This window comes from Neophocaena asiaeorientalis, unplaced genomic scaffold, assembly GCF_003031525.2.
Source record: "Neophocaena asiaeorientalis asiaeorientalis breed wild unplaced genomic scaffold, Neophocaena_asiaeorientalis_V1.1 scaffold26, whole genome shotgun sequence".
Taxonomy (NCBI): Eukaryota; Metazoa; Chordata; class Mammalia; order Artiodactyla; family Phocoenidae; genus Neophocaena; species Neophocaena asiaeorientalis.
Window position 1 is genome coordinate 3638103 of NW_020173108.1, and position 24121 is coordinate 3662223.

Here is a 24121-nt window from a genome sequence, read left to right on the forward strand (position 1 = left end):
TTCTTTGGTTTTTTTTTTTTTTTTTTTTTTTTTTCTTTTTTTTTTTGTGGTACGCGGGCCTACCACTGACGTGGCCTCTCCTGTTGCGGAGCACAGGCTCCGGACGCGCAGGCTCAGCGGCCACGGCGCACGGGCCCGGCCACGGTGCACGGGCCCAGCCGCTCCGCGGCATGCGGGATCCTCCCGGACCGGGGCATGAACCTGTGTCCCTTGCATCGGCAGGCGGACTGTCCACCACTGCGCCACCAGGGAAGCCCTGGTTCTTTTATATTTGAGGGTATTTTTGTTTGTTTGTTTATGTTTTGACTCATAATAGGACTTTGCATATCTATGGAAAAGTTACTTAAACCCTCAATTCTGCTTTTACACCCAAATTCGACTGGAAATTGAGCACCTGCAAGTGATTGGTTGAGTACTACAGACCTACGTAGAACAGCTCTTTGAGTTGGGAGTGGGGAGACTGGCCCCAGAGGACAGGCTGTCCTCACGCATGGGTCAGTTATTTTAGATACCAAGGTAATTAAGTAAATCAGTAATAGGATAACTCCTGTGCATTTTCTGTAGGCCAGATAGTGTGTTGGACATTGTGGAGGCTCTGAAAAGATACAGCACATCGCATTTGTTCACCGCTAAAGGAATGGTATAAATTCATTATATAGGATTTTGGAAGAGTGTACTGACTGGAAAGGCCTCATGGAGTTAACTGGGCTTTGAAAGGATTGTTGGAGTTGAGATCTGCAGAAGGGATTTGATCCAGTTTTTAAGGCGTAGGAAATGGCATAAGGAAAGGCACATTGAGAAATATGCTTGGAGGGTACAGAAATTGGAAAGTAGCATATTTGGACCAAAGGGCAGTCAGGGCTAGAGTATAAAAGGACATTGACTTCCAGGTAAAGGAGTTTGACTTTATTCTTTATGCAGTGGTAGGTAAGTCGGTGAATGTTTTCAGCAGAGGAATGACTGAGGTGTTTGTTTTTTTTTTTAGAGAAACCCATCTTAGTACATTCTAATTCTGTTACATTGTGAGCTCATTGAGGCTAGAGACCTGGTGTTTGTATCCATGTGTTAGAAAGAGTAATCTGGCCCGCAGGGGGCAATTGGTAAATGAGTTTGTTGAATGAATGTGTTGCATTTAGGAGAGGAAAGATTATAAGCTCTCGGATGGCAAGAACTGTGTTTTCTGGTCCTTGTAGTACAGAAATACGTACATGAAGACATTAAGACAGTGATTGTGAAGTGCGTGGTACAGGTAGAACTCTATAGGAGTTGAGAAAAGGGAGAAAACCATGTAGGCTCGTAAGTATGGTTAGCTTTAAAAGGGTTTGAGAGAGCTAGATCAGGCAGTTTTTTGCCTCGTTTTTAAAAATAAATAAATCTCTTATTTATTTATTTATGGCTGCACTGGGTCTTCGTTGCTGCATACAGGCTTTCTCTAGTTGTGGCGAGTGGGGGCTACTCTTTGTTGCAGTGCAGTGGCTTCTCTTGTTGTGAGCACGGGCTCTAGGCGTGCGGGCTTCAGTAGTTGTGGCACACAGGGCTTAGTTGCTCCGCGGCATGTGGGAATCTTCCCAGACCAGGGCTCGAACCCCTGTCCCCTGCATTGGCAGGTGGATTCTTGACCACTGCGCCACCAGGGAAGCCCACCAGGTGGATTCTTAACTACTGTGCCACCAGGGAAGCCCCTATTTGCCTCTTTATTATGGAAGTTTTCTAACTTATATGTAAGTGGAGAAAGAGAGAAGAATACTTTGAACCATTATGTATTTATCACCTTGCTTCAACATTTATTCACATTTGCTAATATATGTTAAAAAATATGTTTCTCCCTCCTTTTGTTCTCTGCAGTAGCTTGAAGCAAACCCCAGGCATTCTTTCTCTCCTATAGTATAGGCAGTTTAGGGTATAGATGTATTTCAATCAAGAGAATGTTAAAAAAAAAGAAATCCTTTTTTTCTCTTATCCACTGTAAATCCAAAGGAATTTCATGTAAGAGAATCTCCACTGTAAATTAAGAATGGTTGGTATTAAGAGAATGGACAAAGATAATGACTATTGTCATGTAGGTAGTTTATTTGTATACTTCAGGACTGAGAGTGTTGGAAGCTGAAATTCTGTTTTTCTTCTTTGAGAACTCTAGCTCAGCTCTTGGTTACCTCAGAACACACCTAGTAGCAGAGAAGAGTGAAAGAGAGGGATTTAAAATTTCTTTCTACTCTGTAACATTCCATACTTATTTTGTTATAATAATAATGTTTAACTAGTTGAATTCATTAACATTTTAATCCCAGATCAAGTTGCTCCTGCAAGTTGTTTCTTTTCTTGTTCATCCTTTTCCCTCCTGTATCTCCTGGCACACTTTCTCTGTGTCTTCAGGGAAACTTGGCATCCTAGTTGGGGAAGCTAAACTGTAGATGATGTGTCTATTGAGTGCAGTAGGGAAATATCTATTGTGTTCCTCTGTCCCTGAAGATTGGATTGTAGACTGTGTCCTCACAAGATTGAACTGAAGATGGTGAAAATGAGTAGATCCTGAACACTACTGTTATTTCAAAGTCATCCCCAGCAACACAAACTTAAGGCAGTGGTTAAGTTTTACTTATTGATCTTTTAGCTACATGTAGTTCCCTCACTGAGTTCATCTTTATGAGATTTTAATCACATTGATTAAATTAAATTTGTTTAAAAGAAAATTTAGGAAGCCCATGGCATTCTAAAGATGTATGCTACTGAGACATCGGGAATGCATGTGTTGGAAGATAGAGGTGGAAGAGTTGGGGAGAGGCCCAGGTAAAGAAGTCACATGGATGCAAATTTGATTAAAATATCTCTTTTCCTCTTTTTTCCCTACCTTTGGGTAGAGCTGCAGTTGAATAGAGAGTCTGAACTAGAATGTAAATCTGAATTGTAATGTTGATGTTTTCATCAACTTATGTTGTGTAATTTTCATCAAATTATACTATTATTAGTTGAGTTTAGTCCTGATCCCTTAGCTCAGATATTACTGCTTGCTATCAAGACCCATTTCAAAGGCAAGTCCTCATCCCCCTTGAGTCACATAAATGCATCTTGAGCATTTATTAGCATTTAACTTTGTATTGAGCTCAAGGACCTGTATTGTTAAATTTCTCTGTGTTTCCTAGCTCACTGCCTTATATAAAGAATTAATGAGGGGAAGGCACGTGGTAATCTTGATACCAGTAGTTTTTTTTTTTTTTTGCGGTACGCGGGCCTCTCACTGTTGTGGCCTCTCCCGTTGCGGAGCACAGGCTCCGGACGCGCAGGCTCAGCGGCCATGGCTCACGGGCCTAGCCGCTCCGAGGCATGTGGAATCTTCCCGGACCGGGGCACGAACCCGTATCCCCTGCATTGGCAGGCGGACTCTCAACCACTGCGCCACCAGGGAAGCCCCCTATCCTATTTTTGATTCTTTTTTTTTTTTTTCAAACTCTTGTCCTTGAGTATCTCTGGTGTTACAGCATACATGGGGAAGGAAAATATTCTGAGCAGAGGAATCTTCTAGTGCTCCTTTGATATCCTAAAGTTTTCCTCTTTACCCCTTCCCGCCTGCTCCCTTAACACATACCAATTAGCTATTCCAGGAGTAAAATGCTTGGAATCAGCCTTGTTATGGAGTTGAACTGCACCCCTCCCCCCCGGCCCCCATGTTTATAGGTGGACCTCTCTTAAAGACTCGGCTTAGCCCCAGCTGCAAGGTAGAAGAATGGATGCCAAGCACAGCAGGCTAAAGAGGAGAGATGATGAGCGAGCTGGAGCTGTCGTGTAAGCTGGCTCTGCTCGCCGCACGACAGGCCAGCAAATCGGGAGACGAGGTGTTGAGGCAAGGAGTACCACTTTATTCGGAAAGCTGGCAGACTGAGAAGATGGCAGACTAGGGTCCCCCAAAAAACCACCTTATGGGGTCTGGATGCCAGTTTTTTTTTTACAGAATCGGAAGTAAAGTAAAAAGGCAGAATAGAGAGGGAGAGGTGGGGAGGAAGTAAATTTAAAAGGGCCATCAGTCTTGTAGAACATCTCTGGAATGGCCAGCCTCCCGGAGGGGATGTGTTAATTTCTTTTTTCTTGCAGCGATTCACAGGTGGGTAGGGTTCCCTGAGGCAGGCAATTATGTATGATTATAAAAACAAAAGCAAGGAAAAGCAAAGGCTAAAGTCAAAGAAACAGATCCAACATGGAGTCAAAATTGGCTGTTCCCTGTTACAATAAGTAGTTTTTGTGCATTTCCAGACATATCTGTTATGATAAAAAACCTTTTAATTGCTGTTTCTATCAGTCAAAACTTATACTTTACTAAAAACAAATACTTTGATTTTAAAACAGCTTTGAGACATAATTCACATACCATTCATGCATTTAAAAAACACCCATCATTGATTTTTAGTATGGTCACAGATTTGTGCAGCCATCACCACAATTACTTTTTTTTTTTGGTTGTGTTGGGTCTTCGTTGCTACGCGTGGGCTTTCTGTAGTTGCAGTGAGTGGGAACTACTCTTCGTTGAGGTGCGCAGGCTTCTTATTGCGGTGGCTTCTCTTGTTGGAGAGCATGGGATCTAGGCGTGCGGGCTTCAGTAATTGTGGCACACGGGTTCAGTAGCTGTGGCTCGCGGGCTCTAGAGCACAGGCTCAGTAGTTGTGGCGCGTGGGCTTAGTTGCTCTGCGGCATGTGGGATCTTCCTGGACCAGGGCTTGAACCCGTGCCCCTGCATTGGCAGGCAGATTCTCAACCACTGCGCCATCAGGGAAGCCCAGTTCCCTAAGTTTTGAAAAACATAAACTGTAATTTAACCACCACTACGATAGAGGTGGAATGAAAACTTCCTGTATGCCCCTTTGCAGTTAACCATTCTCTCAGCACCCACCCTCTGGCAATCACTGGTCTGTTATCTGTCCTTATAGTTTTTTAGGCATTAATTTTAATAGTGAAAATTCTGAAGGAATGCAGATGTCCATCAACAGAGAAGTGTTTATGTAAATTATGACATGCCTCCTTACTTGAACTTTAACCATAAAGCCATTAAGAGTGATTATGTAGTATCTGTGTAAATAGTTCATGTAGACTATATACATGGAACATGACAAAATGACTAAGATATAGGTGAAAAGCAGGAAACAGTTGTATATTTTCTGATTACAACTTTATCAAAATATACTATGTAAAGACACTTGGAGACATGACATAGTTGCTGTAAAATTATGCTTTTGTATTGGGGTTTTTTTTTGACCTCTGTTTTCTTAACTTTTAAGTAATGGTCTAGGTTATAATTCAGAAATTTTTTAGGGCTTCCAGGGCATGAAAGTGTGGCGGTTATATACTTAACCTGTTAGAATAATAAAGGTGATCCCCTCCTGCTAAGATTTTACTTTTTTTAAAAATGTATTTATTTATTTTATTTATTTATTTTTGGCTGCGTTGGGTCTTCGTTGCTGTGCGCAGGCTTTCTCTAGTTGCGGCGAGCAGGGGCTACTCTTCATTGTGGTGCACAGCCTTCTCATTGCGGTGGCTTTTCTTGTTGCAGAGCATGGGCTCTAGGCATGCGGGCTTCAGTAGTTTGGCACATGGGCTATAGAGCGCAGGCTCAGTAGTTGTGCACGGGCTTAGTTGCTCTGTGGCACGTGGGATCTTCCTGGACCAGGGCTCGATCCTGTGTCCCCTGCATTGGCAGGTGGATTCTTAACCACTGTGCCACCAGGGAAGCCCTAAGATTTTAGTTTTTAAAATTATTTTGTCCTTATTTGAATCATTTTTTGTGATTTCAAGTATTAAAATTTTAAGAATCTACCTTAGCTTTGATATTGTGCTAACTGCTATCTGGGATATAAAGGAAATATAACATAGGCTCTGTGTACTTTAGGAATAGACAGTTTAGGTAAGAAAACCTATTTGTGAAGCACTAACATATTATGTAAGGTATTACGTAAGATTATAATAGTAGATAGATATAACATGAGTACTTACCAGGATGAATGAAACATTTATTCACCAGGCATTCTCAAAATGATAAATTGACATAGTATAACCAAGAAGGCCTCTTTGAGCAGCTGAAATTTCTGGTGCAACTTGGAGGAGAAGAAGTTAAAAAGGCAAAGAAGAAAGAGTATATTGACAGGAAAATTAAGAGAAGAGGCATGGAGGTGGAAGTAAGTGGGACTATTCCAGGAACTGGGAGAGGTAACTTAGAATACAGTGATGGGAAGCCTAAGCAGTTTCTTTGCCTTGTGTGTGGCTGGTATTGATGATGTCTTTTGGGTTAGAGAAGGTGTTGGCAAACTCTGGCCCAGAGGTCAAATCCTGCCCACCCCGTGTTTTTGTACTACCTGAGAACTAAGATATATTTTTTATATTTTTTAATGGTTGAAAAAAAAAATCAAATGAAGAGTAATATATCATGACGTGAAAATTACACAAAAGCCACATTTCAATGTCCATAAGTAAAGTTTTGTTGGAAAACAGCCATGTCCATTAATTTAACCAATTGCCTATGGATACTTTTTGTTATATGGTAGAGTTGAGTGATTACAACAGAGACCTTATGGACTGCAAAAGCTGGAATACTATCTAACCCTTTACAGAAGAAGTTTGCTGGCTCCTGGGCTAGATTCACAGAGCAGCATTCATACTGGAGATGACAACGAATGAGGCTAGAGAGGTAGGTTAGGGAAATATTTCTCTTTTTAAAAATCTATTTCCCAGAGTATATCTTCTTATGTGTGTTCCCACTACCAAGATTAAGCTTTACTTCACATGACATGCCTTCTAAAACTATAGATTTCTGCCTTGTTGCTTTCTCATCCTCACACAGATAGTGCTTTGAGAATCAATGCTGTAGAATTTTGAAATCTTAAAGATTTTCAGCTATTTCTTTAGAGGAAGCATGAAAGCTTTTGAGCTGGAAAGTAATATGATTGGTGGAAGTTTTATTATGATGCTTGGTTTATATTAGAAATAACTTATTCACTGGAGTGTAGTATGACTAGCATTTAAAATATGACCTTAGTAATGAGCAATACACTGAAATGGCAATTGGGAGACATGGGTTTTTATTTTACTACCAGTTTCTCTGGTTTCTGTTTGTAGAACAAGTTTATCTTCTCTACTTTGCATAGTTATTAATATAAGTTCGCAATAGTTAATACAATTTAGGGGAAAAATGCCGTGCTAGCATACTGGTACCTTTTCTCTTCATTTATTTCTGTTTTTTATTATTTGCTTCTAGTCTCTCTAGGTTTAATATATTGTTTTTCCCCTATAAGTTCTTGAGATGGAAACTTAGCTGTTTTTTCAAAAAGCCATTCTTTTCTAATGTACATTTAAGCATAGTTTTAGCCATATCCCACAAGATTTTTTTATTTAACATTTTTATTACCATCCAGATAAAAATATTTTCTGCTTTCCATTGGGATTCCTTCTTTGACCTGTGGCCTATTTAAAAGTATATTTTTAAATTTCAAATATGTGGAGATTTTTCTAGGTTTTTTTTTTTTTTTTTCCCGCTTGTTTTTAATCTAACTTGTATTGTGGACTTAGAACCTAACTTGTATTGTGGACTTAGAACATACTCAGTGATTTCAGTCCTTTGACATTTGTGTGAGTCTCATTTTATGGCCCAGAATGTAGTCAGCATTTGTATATGCTCCATGTGTCCTTAGAAAAAAACTAAATTCTATAGTGTTCATTTAATTTTCAATATCCTTATTGGTTTTGGTCTCCTAAACTGAAAAAGGTGTGTTCAAATGTATTATGAGTGGATTTATCTGATTTTCCTTGTAGTTCTGTTGATTTTTGCTTTATTTATTTTGCTGTTTTTAGGTGAAAACAAATTTAGAATTATATCTTTCTGTTGTTTTGAATTTTATGTCATTATAAAATGTTTATCTGTAATGGTTAATTTTTGCATAAAGTATATATATTTTTTCATCTTTTCACTTAAACCTTTTTCTATCCTTACATTTAAGGTATTTCTCTTGTAAGCAGCATGTAGTCGAGTTCTATGTGTGTTTGTATTTTCAGTCTGACAGTTTTTGTCTTTTAATGGAACATTTAGTTTGCTTGTATTTAATGTAACTACTTATATATTTGGGCTTTAATCTCCTAGCTACTTACTGATTTTTATTTGTCTACCTGTTTTGCTTTGTTTCTGTCTTTGTTTGGATTATTTTTCATTTTTTCTCTATATTAGAGGATATAGTAATTATATGCATGCATACCCTCTATTATTTTAGTGGTTACTCTAGATAGTACTACTTTGACTTATCAAAGGCTAACATAAATTTCTTATTTTACCTCTTTCCAAGTAAGGCAGAAATCTTAGAATACTTCAACTCCAATTACCCTCTTTACTTCTATGCTATTGCTGTCAAGCATTTTTCTTCTATATGTGTTTCAAACCCTGTTACAAGATATTATTTTTAACGTCAATATTTATTTAGATATCTCACAAATTTACCCTTTCTGTCAATGTTGATACTCTCCTTTCTAGGCTTCTATGTGGCTCATCTTTTCTTTCTCACCTGAAACGGTCCTTTACTTCACAGAATTCTAAGTTGGCATTTATTTTCCTTTAGTGCTTTAAGGCTTCTCTTGTTTCTGATTAGAACTTTGCTGTCAGTCTAATTGTTGTTCTTTGGCAGGTCATGTCCACCTATTCTTTGGCTTTAAGATTTTTCTCTTTGTCCTTAGTTTTTAACGGTTCTGCTGTAGAGTGCCTCGGTGTGGCTTTTTTTGTCTATCCTTGTTGTTTATAAAACTTATTAAATTTATGCTTAATCTTTCATCAGCTTCAGAAGATTCTCAAACTTTGTCTCTTTAAATATTGCTTTGGGCCTATTTTCTTAGTCTATAATTCTGGTTTTAAGCATGTTATCCCTTCTGACATCGTTTCCTCTGTCTCTATAGTCTCCTGTTTTTCCATTCTTTCACTTGCATGCTTCTTTCTATGTATTTTCATCTGGCTTAATTTTCTAGTTCACTAATTCTCTATTCAGCTATGTGTAGTCTGCTTTTAAAGCCACCCATTGAGTTTTTCAGTTCTAGAATGTCCATTTGGTTCTTTTTTGTAGTTCACAGTTTTCTGTCTAATTCTCAAATTTTTAAAAAATATCTGAATACTCTAAGCATAATTATTACTTTAAAGTCTGTGTCTGATAACTGTATTATCTAGATCTTCTGTTGGGCTTTTCTCTTAGTTCTTATCCTTGGTTTTTGTGCTGTGGTTCCTTGTTTTCTCTTCTGTCCATTATTTTTGATTGGATACCAAACATTATATATGAAGAATATATAAAGATAATTTGAGCTCTTGTATGATAATATCTTCATCTAAGTAGTATTTGTATTTGCTTCTGGCTTTTGATTACATATATACTAGCAGTTCTGGATTACTTTAATTCAATATAAAGATGATTTTAACTTGCATTTCAGTGCCTCTGAACGCTGGTTTCTTTGCACTTCACCTTAACTCCTAGAGAGCAGCCCTTCAGAGCTATAACCTAAAGTGTATAGGGATTTCTTAATGGGCTTTGGACTCCAGTTTTCTCCTCTAGCTCTGAAAGGTCAAAAGCTCTGCCCAGTTTTTTAGCTGCCTATTCCAGAATCAGTAGAGGTCATTGGGGAAAGCTTCCCCAAATTCTGGACTTTACTTAACTAATTTTCTTTATTCTCCTGGATGTTGTCTCCCTGTGAGCTCTTACAGGCGGTCATACAGATTTTTTTTAAATGCAGTTTTCAGCTTTTCTGGTTCTGATTGGGAGGGTAATCATGCTACCTCTGCCAATACTAGATGTGAGAGTCTCTTATTCCTTTAAAACAAAAAACAAAACAAAACAGAACATTTTTTCAGTATACGGTGTATTCAAAATATATATATTCTGCATTTTTCTAATATGTCAATTCAGTTACTTAAAAAACTGGCTTTGCTGCATTCTTTTTCTTGATTTTATTATTCTGAATAGAGAAGAATGCCATCTAAGCCTTCTCTTTATATTTCTATTATATTGTCTATTTCTTAGAGAAAATGGGAATATTAGGGATCCATAATTCAAAAGAGTTTTAAAAATATACTTAGTAGTAGTCATGTTTAATTGAAATTATTTTGAGCAAATGAACATTAGTAGTCAGAAGTTCTGGGCTCTCTTAGTGGTTGGTTACCGTACACATTGCTAAAACATTCTATCAGACACCCTTCCATCGTAGACCACTGGAATCCTGGGTCACAACATATCCAGATTTTTAAATATAATCCCTATAGATATCATGGAAGACTAATAAACAGGATAAACTTGTGAAGAGATTTAAAGCCCTAATGTATTACAACTTGTGCTTTTTGGAATTTTATCTGTAGATCTGTTACATGAAGTATTCAGGTTTAAACAACTTTCTAGTACACATCCTATGTCAGGGGTCCTCAAGGCCACCCCCATGTTTGCAGGTAACTTAGCATACAGTTGTACTCATGGCTAAGAGTTATTACAGTGGTATAATAAGGACATGTACCTGGATCATAAGAGGAAAGGCACAGTTGGGGCCTAGAGGAATCTTTGTGCAGGCTTTTTTATGCTCTCTCCTTCCTGTGAGGTCACAAAGAGCTGTCTTCCGCTAGCAACATAAATGCATGTGTGCAATATTCCTGCCCAGGGAAACCCATTTTGGTTGATTAGAGAATGGTTAGAGACTCAATGTCCAGGTTTTTATTGGGCACTGGTCACAAAGGCACCCTCTGCTGAGCACATACGCAAAATTCCAGAGTCCCAGAAGGAAAGCAGGTAGTCAGCATAAAAGCCACCCTTATCATTTAGGGAAAGTTTTATATCTTGGAACTGTTTACCAGACAACATTCTAGATGCCAGCCCAGGGCCATCCTTGCAAGCAGGTCTTTCTAAAGATAGCTGTCTCAGCCAGCTATATTAGTTATTTTTCACACACATGCCTAATAAGACTGTTGAAATTTTCTGTAAACATTGTATGTAGATATCAAAGGTCTGCATGATAATTTCTGTTTTGATCATTAGTAGAATGTTTAGATTAAATTTAGGTAGCTAAAATGAGTGATTATGTCTTAGTATGTTCCATCCACACAGCTTTTTACTAATGTGCCAGTGTCTATTGTCAGTTTTAATGCATGTGTGGGAAGAATCGGACGGTGTTAGAACATTTAGTACATTTAAAAAGAATGTTTAAGAAAATTAAATTACAGTGGGAAATAATCCATTATGAAAGGACACTTCAGATGTCTCCTTTTAAAGTTCATGTTGAACCACCACCCACATATTTTTTAGGTTTCAGTGGACTTGTTTTTCTTATGTGAGTTTTTTGAAGAAAGTATTGTACTTTGTTACCAAGATTTTTGACTAAAACAGTTGAGGTTCACTTGGTAATCAGAAATACTGAAAAAATAATTTCTGGCTCTTAGAATCAAATTGGAGACCCTTAGGTGTTACAGACTAGATTTCTTATTTATAAATGTGGAGTCTGACCCAGAAAGTTAAGTGACTGTCAGCAAAACTGTAAATAGCTGGTTAATTTCATTTCATCAGTTTTTAGTTGTAGAATATACACTTGAAAACATTACTGAAAAATATCAAGAGGCCGTGGATTAATTTTGAATTTCATTTAGTGACTTTGAATATCTTTTCATGCCTTATTTTGTCATTTCGTTTATTCAAAGAATTTAACCAATATTTTTTCTCCCTGCTGTGTGTCAGACATTAGCTTTAGGTGCTGGGGATCATTTTTTTCTTATTTGTAATCAAATTAAAGTATGTCCCATTGAGGGCAGCTTGGAGCTGCCTGCTTTTCTTTAGATTCTGAAGTATACATATGTATTACATTATATCCTGGTCCCTCAAATATGTTATCTCTTTTTTTTCCTCCTCCTTAAGGTAATACTGCATTGCATGATTGCGCAGAATCTGGAAGTTTGGACATCATGAAGATGCTTCTTATGTATTGTGCCAAGATGGAAAAGGATGGTTATGGAATGACTCCCCTCCTCTCAGCAAGTGTGACTGGTCATACAAATATTGTGGATTTCCTGACTCACCATGCACAGACCAGCAAGACAGAAAGGATCAATGCTCTAGAGCTTCTGGGAGCCACATTTGTAGACAAAAAAAGAGATCTCCTTGGGGCTTTGAAATACTGGAAAAAGGCAATGAACATGAGGTACAGTGATAGGACTAATATAATTAGCAAACCAGTACCACAGACACTAATAATGGCTTATGATTATGCCAAGGAGGTAAACAGCGCAGAAGAGCTAGAAGGTCTTATTGCTGATCCTGATGAGATGAGAATGCAGGCACTATTAATTAGAGAACGTATTCTCGGTCCTTCTCATCCTGACACCTCTTACTACATTAGATATAGAGGTGCTGTCTATGCAGACTCTGGAAATTTCAAACGATGCATCAACCTATGGAAGTATGCTTTGGATATGCAGCAGAACAATTTGGACCCTCTAAGCCCGATGACCGCCAGCAGCTTATTATCTTTTGCAGAACTGTTCTCTTTTATGCTACAGTATAGGGCTAAAGGTCTGGGAACCACTGTTACATTTGATGATCTTATGGGCATACTGTGCAAAAGTGTCCTTGAAATAGAGCGAGCGATCAAACAAACTCAGTGTCCAGCAGACCCATTACAGTTAAATAAGGCTCTTTCCATTATTTTGCACTTGATTTGCATATTAGAAAAAGTTCCTTGTACTCTAGAACAGGATCATTTCAAAAAGCAAACTATATACAGGTTTCTTAAGCTGCATCCAAGGGGAAAGAATAACTTCAGCCCTCTTCATCTGGCTGTGGACAAGAATACTACCTGTGTAGGGCAGTACCCTGTTTGTAAATTTCCATCTCTGCAAGTTACTGCGATACTGATAGAATGTGGTGCTGATGTGAACGTCAGAGACTCGGATGACAACAGTCCCCTCCATATCGCTGCTCTGAACAACCATCCAGACATCATGAATCTCCTTATTAAATCAGGTGCACATTTTGATGCCACAAACTTGCACAAACAAACTGCTAGTGACTTGCTGGACGAGAAGGAAATAGCTAAAAATTTGATCCAGCCTATAAATCATACCACATTGCAGTGTCTAGCTGCTCGTGTCATAGTGAATCATAGAATATACTATAAAGGGCATATCCCAGAAAAGCTAGAGACCTTCGTTTCACTTCATAGATGATAATTTGACTGTTGAAGCACGACTTGGTAACAGTTGTTTCATAAATGAGCACTGTTGTGGTAACACCAGCATTCATTTAGCTTGATTTCATCGTGCTCTCATTGGCTAAAGCATTGTAAGCATCAAATTTACAGGACTGGTTTCCCAGTATTTAATATAAATATACCATATAATATATTGTTTGTGAATTATTGAGAAATGTAATCTCATATTCAGATTTCTAAAATTGTCTGCCAAAGGCTTATCCATTCTGGTTTTGTTTGCTGTTGGGTGTTTGGGACAGAGTTAACCATTTTTCAGTGGTGTCTTTATACTTTTCTGGTTTGTGAATTTTATACAATTGGATGTCTTTTTTGTGCTTCTTCCTTCTCTTCTCTGAGCTTCTCCCCTGTTTCCACCTCATTTTTAACTTAACCATTTCTACTTATCAGTTTCTTTCCCCTTATGGATCCATGTTAGGTTGTACAAACTTTATGGACTTGTTACCATTTGCAGTTACCATAAGTGCTTTATCTTCTCTATGCACTGGCTTCAACTTGACTGTTGTATGTTAGCATATTTTCTATGCAGCAGTTGGTCACCTTCAACTCTGAAACACTGCTAAGTATGTTACAAAGTTTATTTTACGAAAGTACTCTTGTAGCATGACAATTTTTAGAGCTACAGGTTAGCTACCAGAGCTCAAGCTTTTTTGTTGTTTTTTTCTTTACATCTGAAGTTTCTTTCTCTAATCCACTGAAATTATCGTGTGCTAAATTTGGGAAACAAAGCTATTCTAACTCATTAACCCAGTTGAAATTTAGGTCTGTCGTCTTAATATATCATGCAGTAAAAGGAAGAATCTTTATAAAGTGACCCACCTTTCATGCTGCGCCAGCATTGTCCTGCTTGTGCTGATGATGTGATTAGGTGTAGAGAATTTGCTTAAATTTAACCTCAAAGTTTTATCACACAGCTTAATGAGTCACACTGAACTATTCAGTAATTGAACTGCAAATCACTTTTATTTACAAAAAAGAGCTGAAGCATGTCAGTGGCATGATGCTTGCCAAGCCAGATCTAGGCATCTAGGATAATTAAGGTATTTTTAGTATGCAATTTACTGCCATAGTATCAGAGGTCAGTAACAGTGTTCCTTCTTTCTTCAAGCTTAAGTATACCTTTGAAGATAACTTGCATGAATTACTTTGGTCTCAATTATTTGTCACCCTAATTAAACACAAAAGGTTGCAGTGCTTCCTCTTCCCTTACTGAAAATTAGCTTTTCTTTTTCTTTCTCTCTTCCTTTCTTTTCTTTCTTTCCTCTCTCCCTCCCTTCTTTGTTTTCTTTTTTTGATTTTTTTTTTCACAGCTTTGCTAATGCCACAGAAAGGGCTCTTTTAACTTAAGAAAAAATAAGTGAAAAGTACTAAAAAAGATTCAGGTAATTATTATTCAGCACTTTATTGTTATTCAGAATAAAATTTATGATGGCATATTTGCCCTGCAAATGTCTTAATGAAATTGTTCTGAATAAAAAGCTCCTTATTGGTTTGAGGAAAAACTCAGTTTACCTGTGAGTTTAATGAGCCTGATCACTTGGATTTTTGTGTTAACATTTTATTCTGAGGGTTGATGTAGGGGTATTTAAGGAGTCGTCATTGCAAACAGTCACATTAGGTTTATTTCATCTTTACTCAGTAAAAAACTTGTAATGAAGAATAGTAAATAAACAAAAAAGCATTAGACTTACTTTCTGGTTAAATAATTGAAGTTTAATTTTTTAAAAGATATCCTTACTCATTTTACTAGGTTGTATATTTAACTTCACCATTGAAAAAGGTGATTTGGATATAAATGGTTGCTCTGCAATCTTTTGATGAAGAGATTTTAATATCTTGTTTACTATAGGAAAATTTGATGAAATATTTGAACTGCCACATAAATTAAGAATAGTTTGTGATTTAGATAATTATTCTAGAAATATCAGATATCAATTTTTGAAATCATTTGCCTCTGACCTTCTGGAATAAGAATTATATGCGTGAACAGCCTTTTTTTTTTAAAGAAAGGAAAATTTTGCAAGCACAGTAAATCTACATTAGTTGATCTCAATAATTTTGGGGTGAACGGTGAGCAATTGGATTTTAAGTGATACAATATTCCTTTTTTTGGGAGGGTGTAGGAGGGCTTACATGCTCTTATAGTAAGGCACATCTCACACTATTTTATAGGTGAATTTGAATTGTGCAACTCTAGTATAAAATAAGGATTTCTTTACATAGCATTTTCCCACCACTGAATATAGATAACTTAGAACTATTCCTCAGTCTTGATAACTGAAATGCCTTATTTCAATTAAGATACAGTTCTCTATTTGCCATCTCCCCAAATGATGTTAGGAGCTCTTGAAAAATCACTTAGTTTAAAAGCTCAAAATTGTCCATTTTATTTTAGAGGAGGTTGTTTCATAAATGTGCCCTCAGACACTGTTTAAGGCCTTTGTCAGGAAGTATTCACAAAATTGTGAGACTGAATTTAAAAAAAAACTTAAGTTTGTGTTATTTTTTTTAACCAACAGATGAGTAATTTAATAATGAGCTAATTGTACTCTCACTCTCAACTGTACACTGTAGTATGGTAATGTTGGCTGGAGCTAATGTATAAGTTTTGGTTGCATTTCCATAAAAATCCCCTGTTAAGGCCTGCTGAATTTTAGATGTTCCACTCTTGATCATTTCTGTAAAAGAAATGGTCATTTTATTTAGATGCCAGTCTACATTATAAAGACAAGTGGATTACAGATTTTAAAAATAGTCATTTTCTTATCCATAAATCTGACAGGGACATTAGCCCAAGTCAACCAAAGGTAATTTGGTGCCCATTATGATTTTGCAGTTAAGTGATTGCTCACTTGTAAAGTGACTTAATGTATAATGTTTTCGAGGCCCCCATCTCCTGTGACTTGGGAAAACTGTTGAGGTTATGTTTGAAAAAGTAGCTCCTTAAAATAATATTACCCAGCAGAAGCCTTAGGTTGAATTTTACAGGTATAATAATCCTTTTAATTTCCCCAGAATTGAGGGGGCCGGATGAGATAATCACCAAATTCTTGTGCACTGTAACAGCAGCATTATTGCTTGGAACTTTAACCATTTTAGTTACTAAGAAAACTAAAATTAATTGCTTGTCATCTTTTTCTTTTTGCCCTCATACATCACTAAGCAACTAGTTTCTCTCCCTTTTGTCAATTCCCATTGTGTATTTTTCCAAAAAGTACTGTATTCAGATGCCAGCCAATAAACTGTCACACAATGGAAAATGATATGCCACAACATTCATTGTAAGGTTTAATAAAATTAAATTTGCGCCAAACACTAGTGTATTCTTATTAACTCAATACTTGACTGATGTTATCTTAAGGCATATGATAGTGGACTCCTTTCTCAAAAACACCTACTGGTAATTTATAGTCAGTTAGAACTCACGAGTTAGCATTTATTATTATACTAGTATGTAAAAAACAAAGATGATTTATGTAGTTTATTCTAATTTTTTTTTCCAGTAAAGAGCACAGAAACTAAAGATACAGGAAGATTTTTGTTGTGGGATGCATGGGAGAGGGACTGCTCTTAACTCTTGTTTTTTAACTGGTCTAACTCAGTTTTTTAACTGAGTTTGATATTAAGTATCAGAAGTATATCATAAATATATTACTATGAAGGTAAATTTTATGAATTTATTTTCATCACTTTTAAATTGCAAAATGTAAGTAGTCCTTGTCTTTTCCTTATCTGTAAGTTTCCTAATATAAGAAGTTTTAACAGATCCAGAAAATGCATAATTTCTAAACTCCAGGCATAAATTGAAATATTCAATTGTATGGGCTTTCCCCTTTTGAATCATTAACTTATCCATAACAAATACAGGCTTTGTCATAGTTTTCACAGGACCCTTTGAAGCGTTAGTCTTCTTTACCCTTGGTGCTATGGTTGTTCCCAACTACCACCACCAATATTTAAAAGGAAATCTTAGCAAATATATAAGGCTAAGAATATTTTTAAGGATTTGAGCAAGAAAAAAAAAAGTTATTATATCCTTTTTTTCCCCTCCATTTCTGCACATTTAGAATGTTCTTTCATGAGTAATATGGGGTTGTGGGAATTGTGAATTGGTTCCTGTGTGCCATGTTACCTTACGTTTTGTTTATTATAAGGCTTTTTTAAATAAGATTGTCTCTCCCTAAATTAACTCAGCTTTTAATAATTATCTCAATTTAGTTTCTTAATATAGAATGTCTGATTTAAAAATAAAACAATACAGTTCCATGCCTTAAAAAATTGAAACTTTAAAATGGGATACACTTCAGATACATATGTTCACATTAAAGAGGGATTTGTAAGTCAAGGAGTGGAGTGGTTTAAAGTATTTCACATTGCCAAAGATGAATTAAAAAAAGATAGTCTATTATAAAAACATTAACAAAACTTCCCAGTAATGTCTCTTCTAAAGTGAGGTCTACTTGATTTATTTTAGACATAATTTGAGCCTTATTTTATTAATTTAATTTTTTCCTTTTCCAAAAGAAAATTTTGTTAATAGCAGGTTCCCCTCTTGTTTACATTATAGTACCAATTGATCCTAGGATTGATACTTATTTCTAAAATCCTTTCATCCATATAAACGAATGGGTTTGTAGATTATAAAGTTATAAAGGATACTTGTGATAATACCTAGTTCAAAAACTCGGCACCTGATTTTTCTTTTTCTAAACAAAATGTAGTTAACATATTCATTACAAGGGATTAACTAAAGACAATTGAAAAACAAAACTAAAATGACACCACAGCTTAAGATAACAAAGAAAGGACAGACCATCTAAGGGAAAACCAAGGCAACAGTGAAAGAGGCTGGACAGCTGGAGTCAGGGTTCTCACAGGGAGACCTGCTTTAACTAGACTTTCTTGCAGGTACTTACAGGTTGTGGGTATTTCTAGAACTTAGGAGCATGTGTGTTCAGAGAGCTGTCGAGGTTGGGTTCTAGTCCGTTCTGCACGGAGAACAGGTGGTCCTGATGTCACACAGGTGGGCCCACTTGTTCTCGGAGATGTCCAGGCCGACGTGAGCCTCGCATCCACGTGGCGCTGGTACAGGGCTGAGGAGCTTCACTGCGCAGGCGCTGCGATGGAAGCCGCCCAGAACCGCAGAGACAGAGACCTCTGGTCTTCACAAACTGTTCCCGCTGCTCCGTGGATGGACCTCACCCATGTGGAAAGGACTGACTCAGGGTAGGCAGAAATTCCCTTGTCCCTAGACTTCCTGGGGGTCACCAGCTCCTACTGGGGCCTCTTTTTTTTTTTTTGCGGTACGCGGGCCTCTCACTGTTGTGGCCTCTCCCGTTGCGGAGCACAGGCTCCGGACGCGCAGGCTCAGCGGCCATGGCTCACGGGCCCAGCCGCTTCGCGGCATGTGGGATCTTCCCGGACCGGGGCACGAACTCGTGTCCCTTGCATCGGCAGGCGGACTCTCAACAACTGCGCCACCAGGGATGCCCCCACGGGGGCCTCTTGCCCACAGGCTTTCGGCGCCCCAGCTCGGGTACGTCCCACTCCTTTAAGGGCGGCTCCGATCGATCACCTTGATTCTTTAATAGCGGAAGTAATACCAGTTCAGTATTCAGTCAATAATATTGAATTCCTGCAGTAACAGACACTGTGTCAAATGATTATTCTATTCACTGTAGAAGCTTTTCGAAAGTAAAAGAAAACCACCTATCTCATACCTCTCAGTTATACATGGTTAATGCTTAGGTGTTTTCTTTTTTTTGTTGTTGTTCTGTTTTAAACCTTACGTTCTTTCAAGACAAATTCTTAAAGCAATAGGTGGTAGCTAAAATTCGAAAAATAGAATTAGGTCAAGAATGAATTTAGAGGAGTGTGACCTGTTTATAATGGAGTATTAAGGGAAAATTGGGCATATTCTCCATGCTCTTTCAGGGTAATCTTCACGAAAAAATCAATTAGCAAAATAAGTCCACATGCATTGTCAGTAGGTAACAATTCCTTCCTGTTTATCTCTGAAATAGCTGATGTTAGGATAGCTTCTATTCATCTAAATACAACTTATTAAAGAAATTATGGAAGCTTTAGTTACACATAAAGAGCTTATATAATACATTTAAACCTTTCTGATTTTTCTATAATCTTAAAAATAAGCTGATATTTCTCATATTTAGTTCTTTTTCTACATCACTGACTTTGAACAAGTCTTGATATATTTGAATTATGAAAATTTTATTTTACAGATGAATTATACAAACTAGTAAGAGTTGTAGAATATTTTTATTTCTATGAATACTCCAAAACTTTAAAAAATTTTGGAGTAATTTTAGATTTACAGAAAAGTTGCAAAGATAGTACAGAGAGTTCCTGTATACCCTTCATCTAGCTTCCCCTAATGTTAACGTCTCACATACACGGTACCTGTTTATCAAAACTTAGTTTGTCAAAACCAAGAAATTAACATTGGTATAAAACAATTAACCGAACTATAGATTTTATTTAGAGTTCACAGTTTTCCACTAATGTCCTTTTTCTGTTCCTGCATGAAATCTAAGCCACCACATTGCATATAGTCATTGTGTTCCCTTAGTCTGTTAACAGTATCTCAGTCTTGTTTTCCTAGACCTTGATGTTTTTGTTTTTTGTTTTTGTTTGGATTTTAGAAAAGAAATATTTTTTTCTCTTTTATTTTATTTTTTTTAATAGAGTTGATTGTAGTAATCTCTCATGATCTTTTGTGTGTCAGTGTCAGTTGTTACTTCTTTTTCATTTCTAATTCTATTGATTTGAGTCTTCTCCCTTTTTTTCTTTATGAGTCTGGCTAATGGTGTATCAATTTTGTTTATCTTCTCAAAGAACCAGCTTTTAGTTTTATTGATCTTTGCTAAACTTTGACGTTTTTGAAGAGTGCTGGTCAGATATTTTGTAGAATGTTCCTCTGTTCGCGTCTATCTGATATCTTCTTGTGATTTTATTGGGATTGTGATTTTCTGGGGAGGAATACCACCAGAGGTGAGGTGCCCTTCTCCTTACATCATATCAAGGGTACATGATACCAACAGTACCGCACTGATGATAATAACCTTGATCACTTGGTTGAGGTGGTATCTGGTGGGTTTCTTTCTCTATTTGAGAGTTATATTTTTCTATTCCATAGGGTATTCTTTGCAAGTGAGTTGCTAAGTCCAGCCCTTGTTCGAAGAGGAGAGTAATTAAGCTCCTCTTCCTAGACAGGGGTATCCATGTGGAATTCTAATGGAAGGAAGATTTGTCCCGTCTCCCTCAATCAATCATTTTTTAGTATAGGATCATGGATTTATATTTTATTTTTGTGTATTATAATTAAATACTATAATTGTTTGTTTTCTTGCTCGGGTTGTTTCAGCTTTGGCCATTGGGAGCCATGGTATTTTGACATGACCCCACTTTTCCTCCTTAGCCTTCCTTACTTTCTATAAATATACTCTAGGCTCATCTTGTATTTTCTCTGTCCCAGCCCTAGAATCATACATTTCTCTAGAGCCCAGTTGCTTTTTTATTTTTAAACATGCTTTTTTTAAAAAAAAAAAATTTATTTGGGCTTCCCTGGTGGCACAGTGGTTGAGAGTCTGCCTGCTGATGCAGGGGACGCAGGATCGTGCCCCGGTCCGGGAAGATCCCACATGCCGCGGAGCGGCTGGGCCCGTGAGCCATGGCCGTTGAGCCTGCGCATCCGGAGCCTGTGCTCCACAACGGGAGAGGCCACAGCAGTGAGAGGCCCGCATACCACACACACACACAAAAAAAATTATTTATTTATTTGGCTGCTTTGGGTCTTCGTTGCTACGCACAGACTTTCTCTAGTTGCGGCGAGCAAGTGTTACTCTGCGGTGCGCAAGCTTTTCATTGCAGTGGCTTCTCTCGTTGTGGAGCACGGGCTGTAGGCACGTGAGCTTCAGTATTTGTGGCACGCAGGCTCAGTAGTTGCGGCTCTAGAGCGCAGGCTCAGTAGTTGTGGCACATGGGCTTAGTTGCTCTGTGGCATGTGGGCTCTTCCCAGACCAGGGCTCAAACCTGTGTTCCCTGCATTGGCAGGCGGATTCTTAACCACTGCGTCACCAGGGAAGTCCCTAGAGCCCTGTTGCTTTAGTTGGAGAATGGTATTTAGAATCCAAGATTTGATTTTGGATGTACTTGTTGAACGTATATTAACACATGTAAATACACATACCTATAATTATTTCTGTATCTGTATGTATTTAAAATAAATCTGAGTTCATACTGACATCTCCTACTCCCAGTCTAGCACTACAGGATTCATTACAGCCTTCTCCCTTTGCTTATTTGTGGCTTCTTTCTCTGTAAGTGACAAACCTAACTCCCCTTATCTACAATTTATTTACTTATTTTTTCAACCCTATTACCTAAAGTCGCTTTAGAATTGCTAAACCCGGGATCCTGGTGAGAAATTTACCTACAAGTACAGTGCTTATGTATATTTCTTTTTTTCTATTTCTGTTGTTAGCCTTACAGTATTTAGTCAAAACACCATTTTCTAAGATTACTTAAGGCAGCACCTTTTAACCCCAACAAAACTTTTTTAATGACTATTGTGTAATAAGCATCAAAGAGAGTAACGTTCTGACTACAAGCTATAGCTCACCATCAAAAACAAGGAAATGGGGCTTCCCTGGTGGCACAGTGGTTGAGAATCTGCCTGCCAATGCAGGGGACCCAGGTTCAATCCCTGGTCCAGGAAGATCCCACGTGCCATGGAGCAACTAAGCCCATGCGCCACAACTACTGAGCCTGTGCTCTAGAGCCAGCGAGCCACAGCTACTGAGCCTGCGTGCTGCAACTACTGAAGCCCATGTGCCTAGAGCCCATGCTCCACAACAAGAGAAGCCACCACAGTAAGAAGCCGTGCACCACAACGAAGAGTAGCCCCTGCTCGCTGCATCTAGAGAAAGCCCGCGTGCAGCAAGGAAGACCCAACGCAGCCAAAAATAAATAAATTAAATAAATAAAATTTTAAAAAAAGAATTGTTATTTAAAAAAACAGGGAAATGTTTCAAAGACATAATGTATAAAGTTTTAAAGTAAAAGTATATACATTTAACCTGTTTCTAACTAAAATTGTTCTCTCCTTCCTGTCTCAGCTGATTGTTCAACAAAGCTGACTCTAGTATCTTTTCACTGCTTTTGCTGATTCTCTAGCTTTTTTTAATGTTAAATTTATAAGTTGAGATTACTGAAATAGAATCAGAATGTCTGTTGGTGAAATTCATCTTCTGATATTTTGAGTAGGCCTTAAAAATGAAGTGATGTTTGAGGATCGTTAGAAGTAAATGGGAGCAAGGTTAGGAAAGAGTCTTAATTATCTTTTTAAGGAAAATTAAAGGAAATTATTAAAAGGAAATTATTGGGCTTCCCTGGTGGCACAGTGGTTGGGAGTCCGCCTAACGATGCGGGGGACACGGGTTCGTGCCCCGGTCCAGGAGGATCTCACATGCCACGGAGTGGCTTGGCCCGTGGGCCATGGCCGCTGGGCCTGCGCGTCCGGAGCCTGTGCTCCGCAGCGGGAGAGGCCAGAGCAGTGAGAGGCCCGCTTGCCGTGGAAAAAAAAAATCAAAAAAAACCGGAAATTATTCTCTGTGTTTAAATACTGAAACACCTTAATTATTTGTGCTAAAAGCCAAAATAAGAGAGTAGCTGGTAACCACCATAACACCTTATAGGATCCATATTGAATGCACTGGCTTTTCTTTAGGCCCCAATACTTCATCTGCATACAATGACATGAGATCAAAGTTTAAACTTCTCTAGCCTACCAATCTACTGAAAGTTTAGGGGAGAGAGTCCTTAGGACTGAAGGGAAATAAATTTGGGAGTAATTTATCATGTAAACTCACACAGTCAGTAAATTCATTGACCCTGCAGTGAGTGGGAATATAAAGATTAATAATACAAACTTGCCATTGAAGAGTGAGCAATATTTTTAAGGAGGCAAGCGAAGCTGATTTTCAACTGTATTCTGAAGGGCAGAGGGTTTTTCTGACTTTTAGGTTTAATAAGAATTGAGAAAGATCTCGAATTAAAATTGCTTATACATTACATCGTACACTTTTTTTTTTTTTTTTTTTTTGACAGTGTGCGGGCCTCTCACTGCTGTGGCCTCTCCCGCTGCGGAGCACAGGCTCCGGACGCGCAGGCTCAACGGCCATGGCTCACGGGCCCAGCCGCCCCGCGGCATGTGGGATCTTCCCGGACCGGGGCACGAACCCGTGTCCCCTGCATCGGCAGGCGGACTCTCAACCACTGCGCCACCAGGGAAGCCCTGTACACTTTTTTTTTATAAACCATCGTTCACATTTTTAGGACTGGCTGGCTATTTCACCTTTTTATCAAAATGAGGTTTAGAGGAAAAGTGCATAGTCCATTGACTGAATTTTCTTCATCTATTTGACATCATTTTTGTGCTAAAATTTGTACTTTGTATTTTATTTTGAAATGTGTCCTTTACCTTACATAAAGTTGTAGGAGGTATCCTTTGAGTGAGTGAGAGTGTATGTGTGTGTGTTTCTAAGTAACATCTTTTGTATTCTGAACTCATTAAATCTGGCCCATGCTGAGCATTCAGAATCTGTGCTCGCCATGATTGAAAATCAGTCAGTCTACCAGGTTCATTAACAAGATCTGTTCTCTGTAGTCTGGAATTTCAAAGAAATTTTTTTATTATTAAGATGTAGAATTGGCAGAAGAATAAAAGTGAGTGAGGGATCAAAAATAAATCTCACAGTTTTAACCTTTTGTTAATCTTTTAAGCCATCTAAAACTACTTATAAAAAAATCTTAAAACTGATCCAGAAAATTTAAGTCCTTAGCTACCACGAGAATGGGGGAA

General features: G+C 37.8%; 1 protein-coding gene across 3 annotated transcripts in view; it reads left to right on the forward strand.

Moving 5' to 3' along the window:
- The window catches only part of FEM1C (fem-1 homolog C), a 24368-nt gene extending 9441 nt beyond the window's left edge, over positions 1 to 14927 (forward strand). For 2 of the 3 annotated variants that reach the window (XM_024743350.1, XM_024743349.1), the window contains exon 4: positions 11892 to 14745. In XM_024743350.1, coding sequence (XP_024599118.1) covers positions 11892 to 13198 — 1307 coding nt within the window. In that variant the 3' untranslated portion in view covers positions 13199 to 14745. Of the gene's footprint in view, positions 1 to 11891 lie in introns of all 3 variants that reach the window. The other variant, XM_024743351.1, reaches the window with a different exon arrangement.
- Positions 14928 to 24121: the final 9194 nt, after the last annotated feature.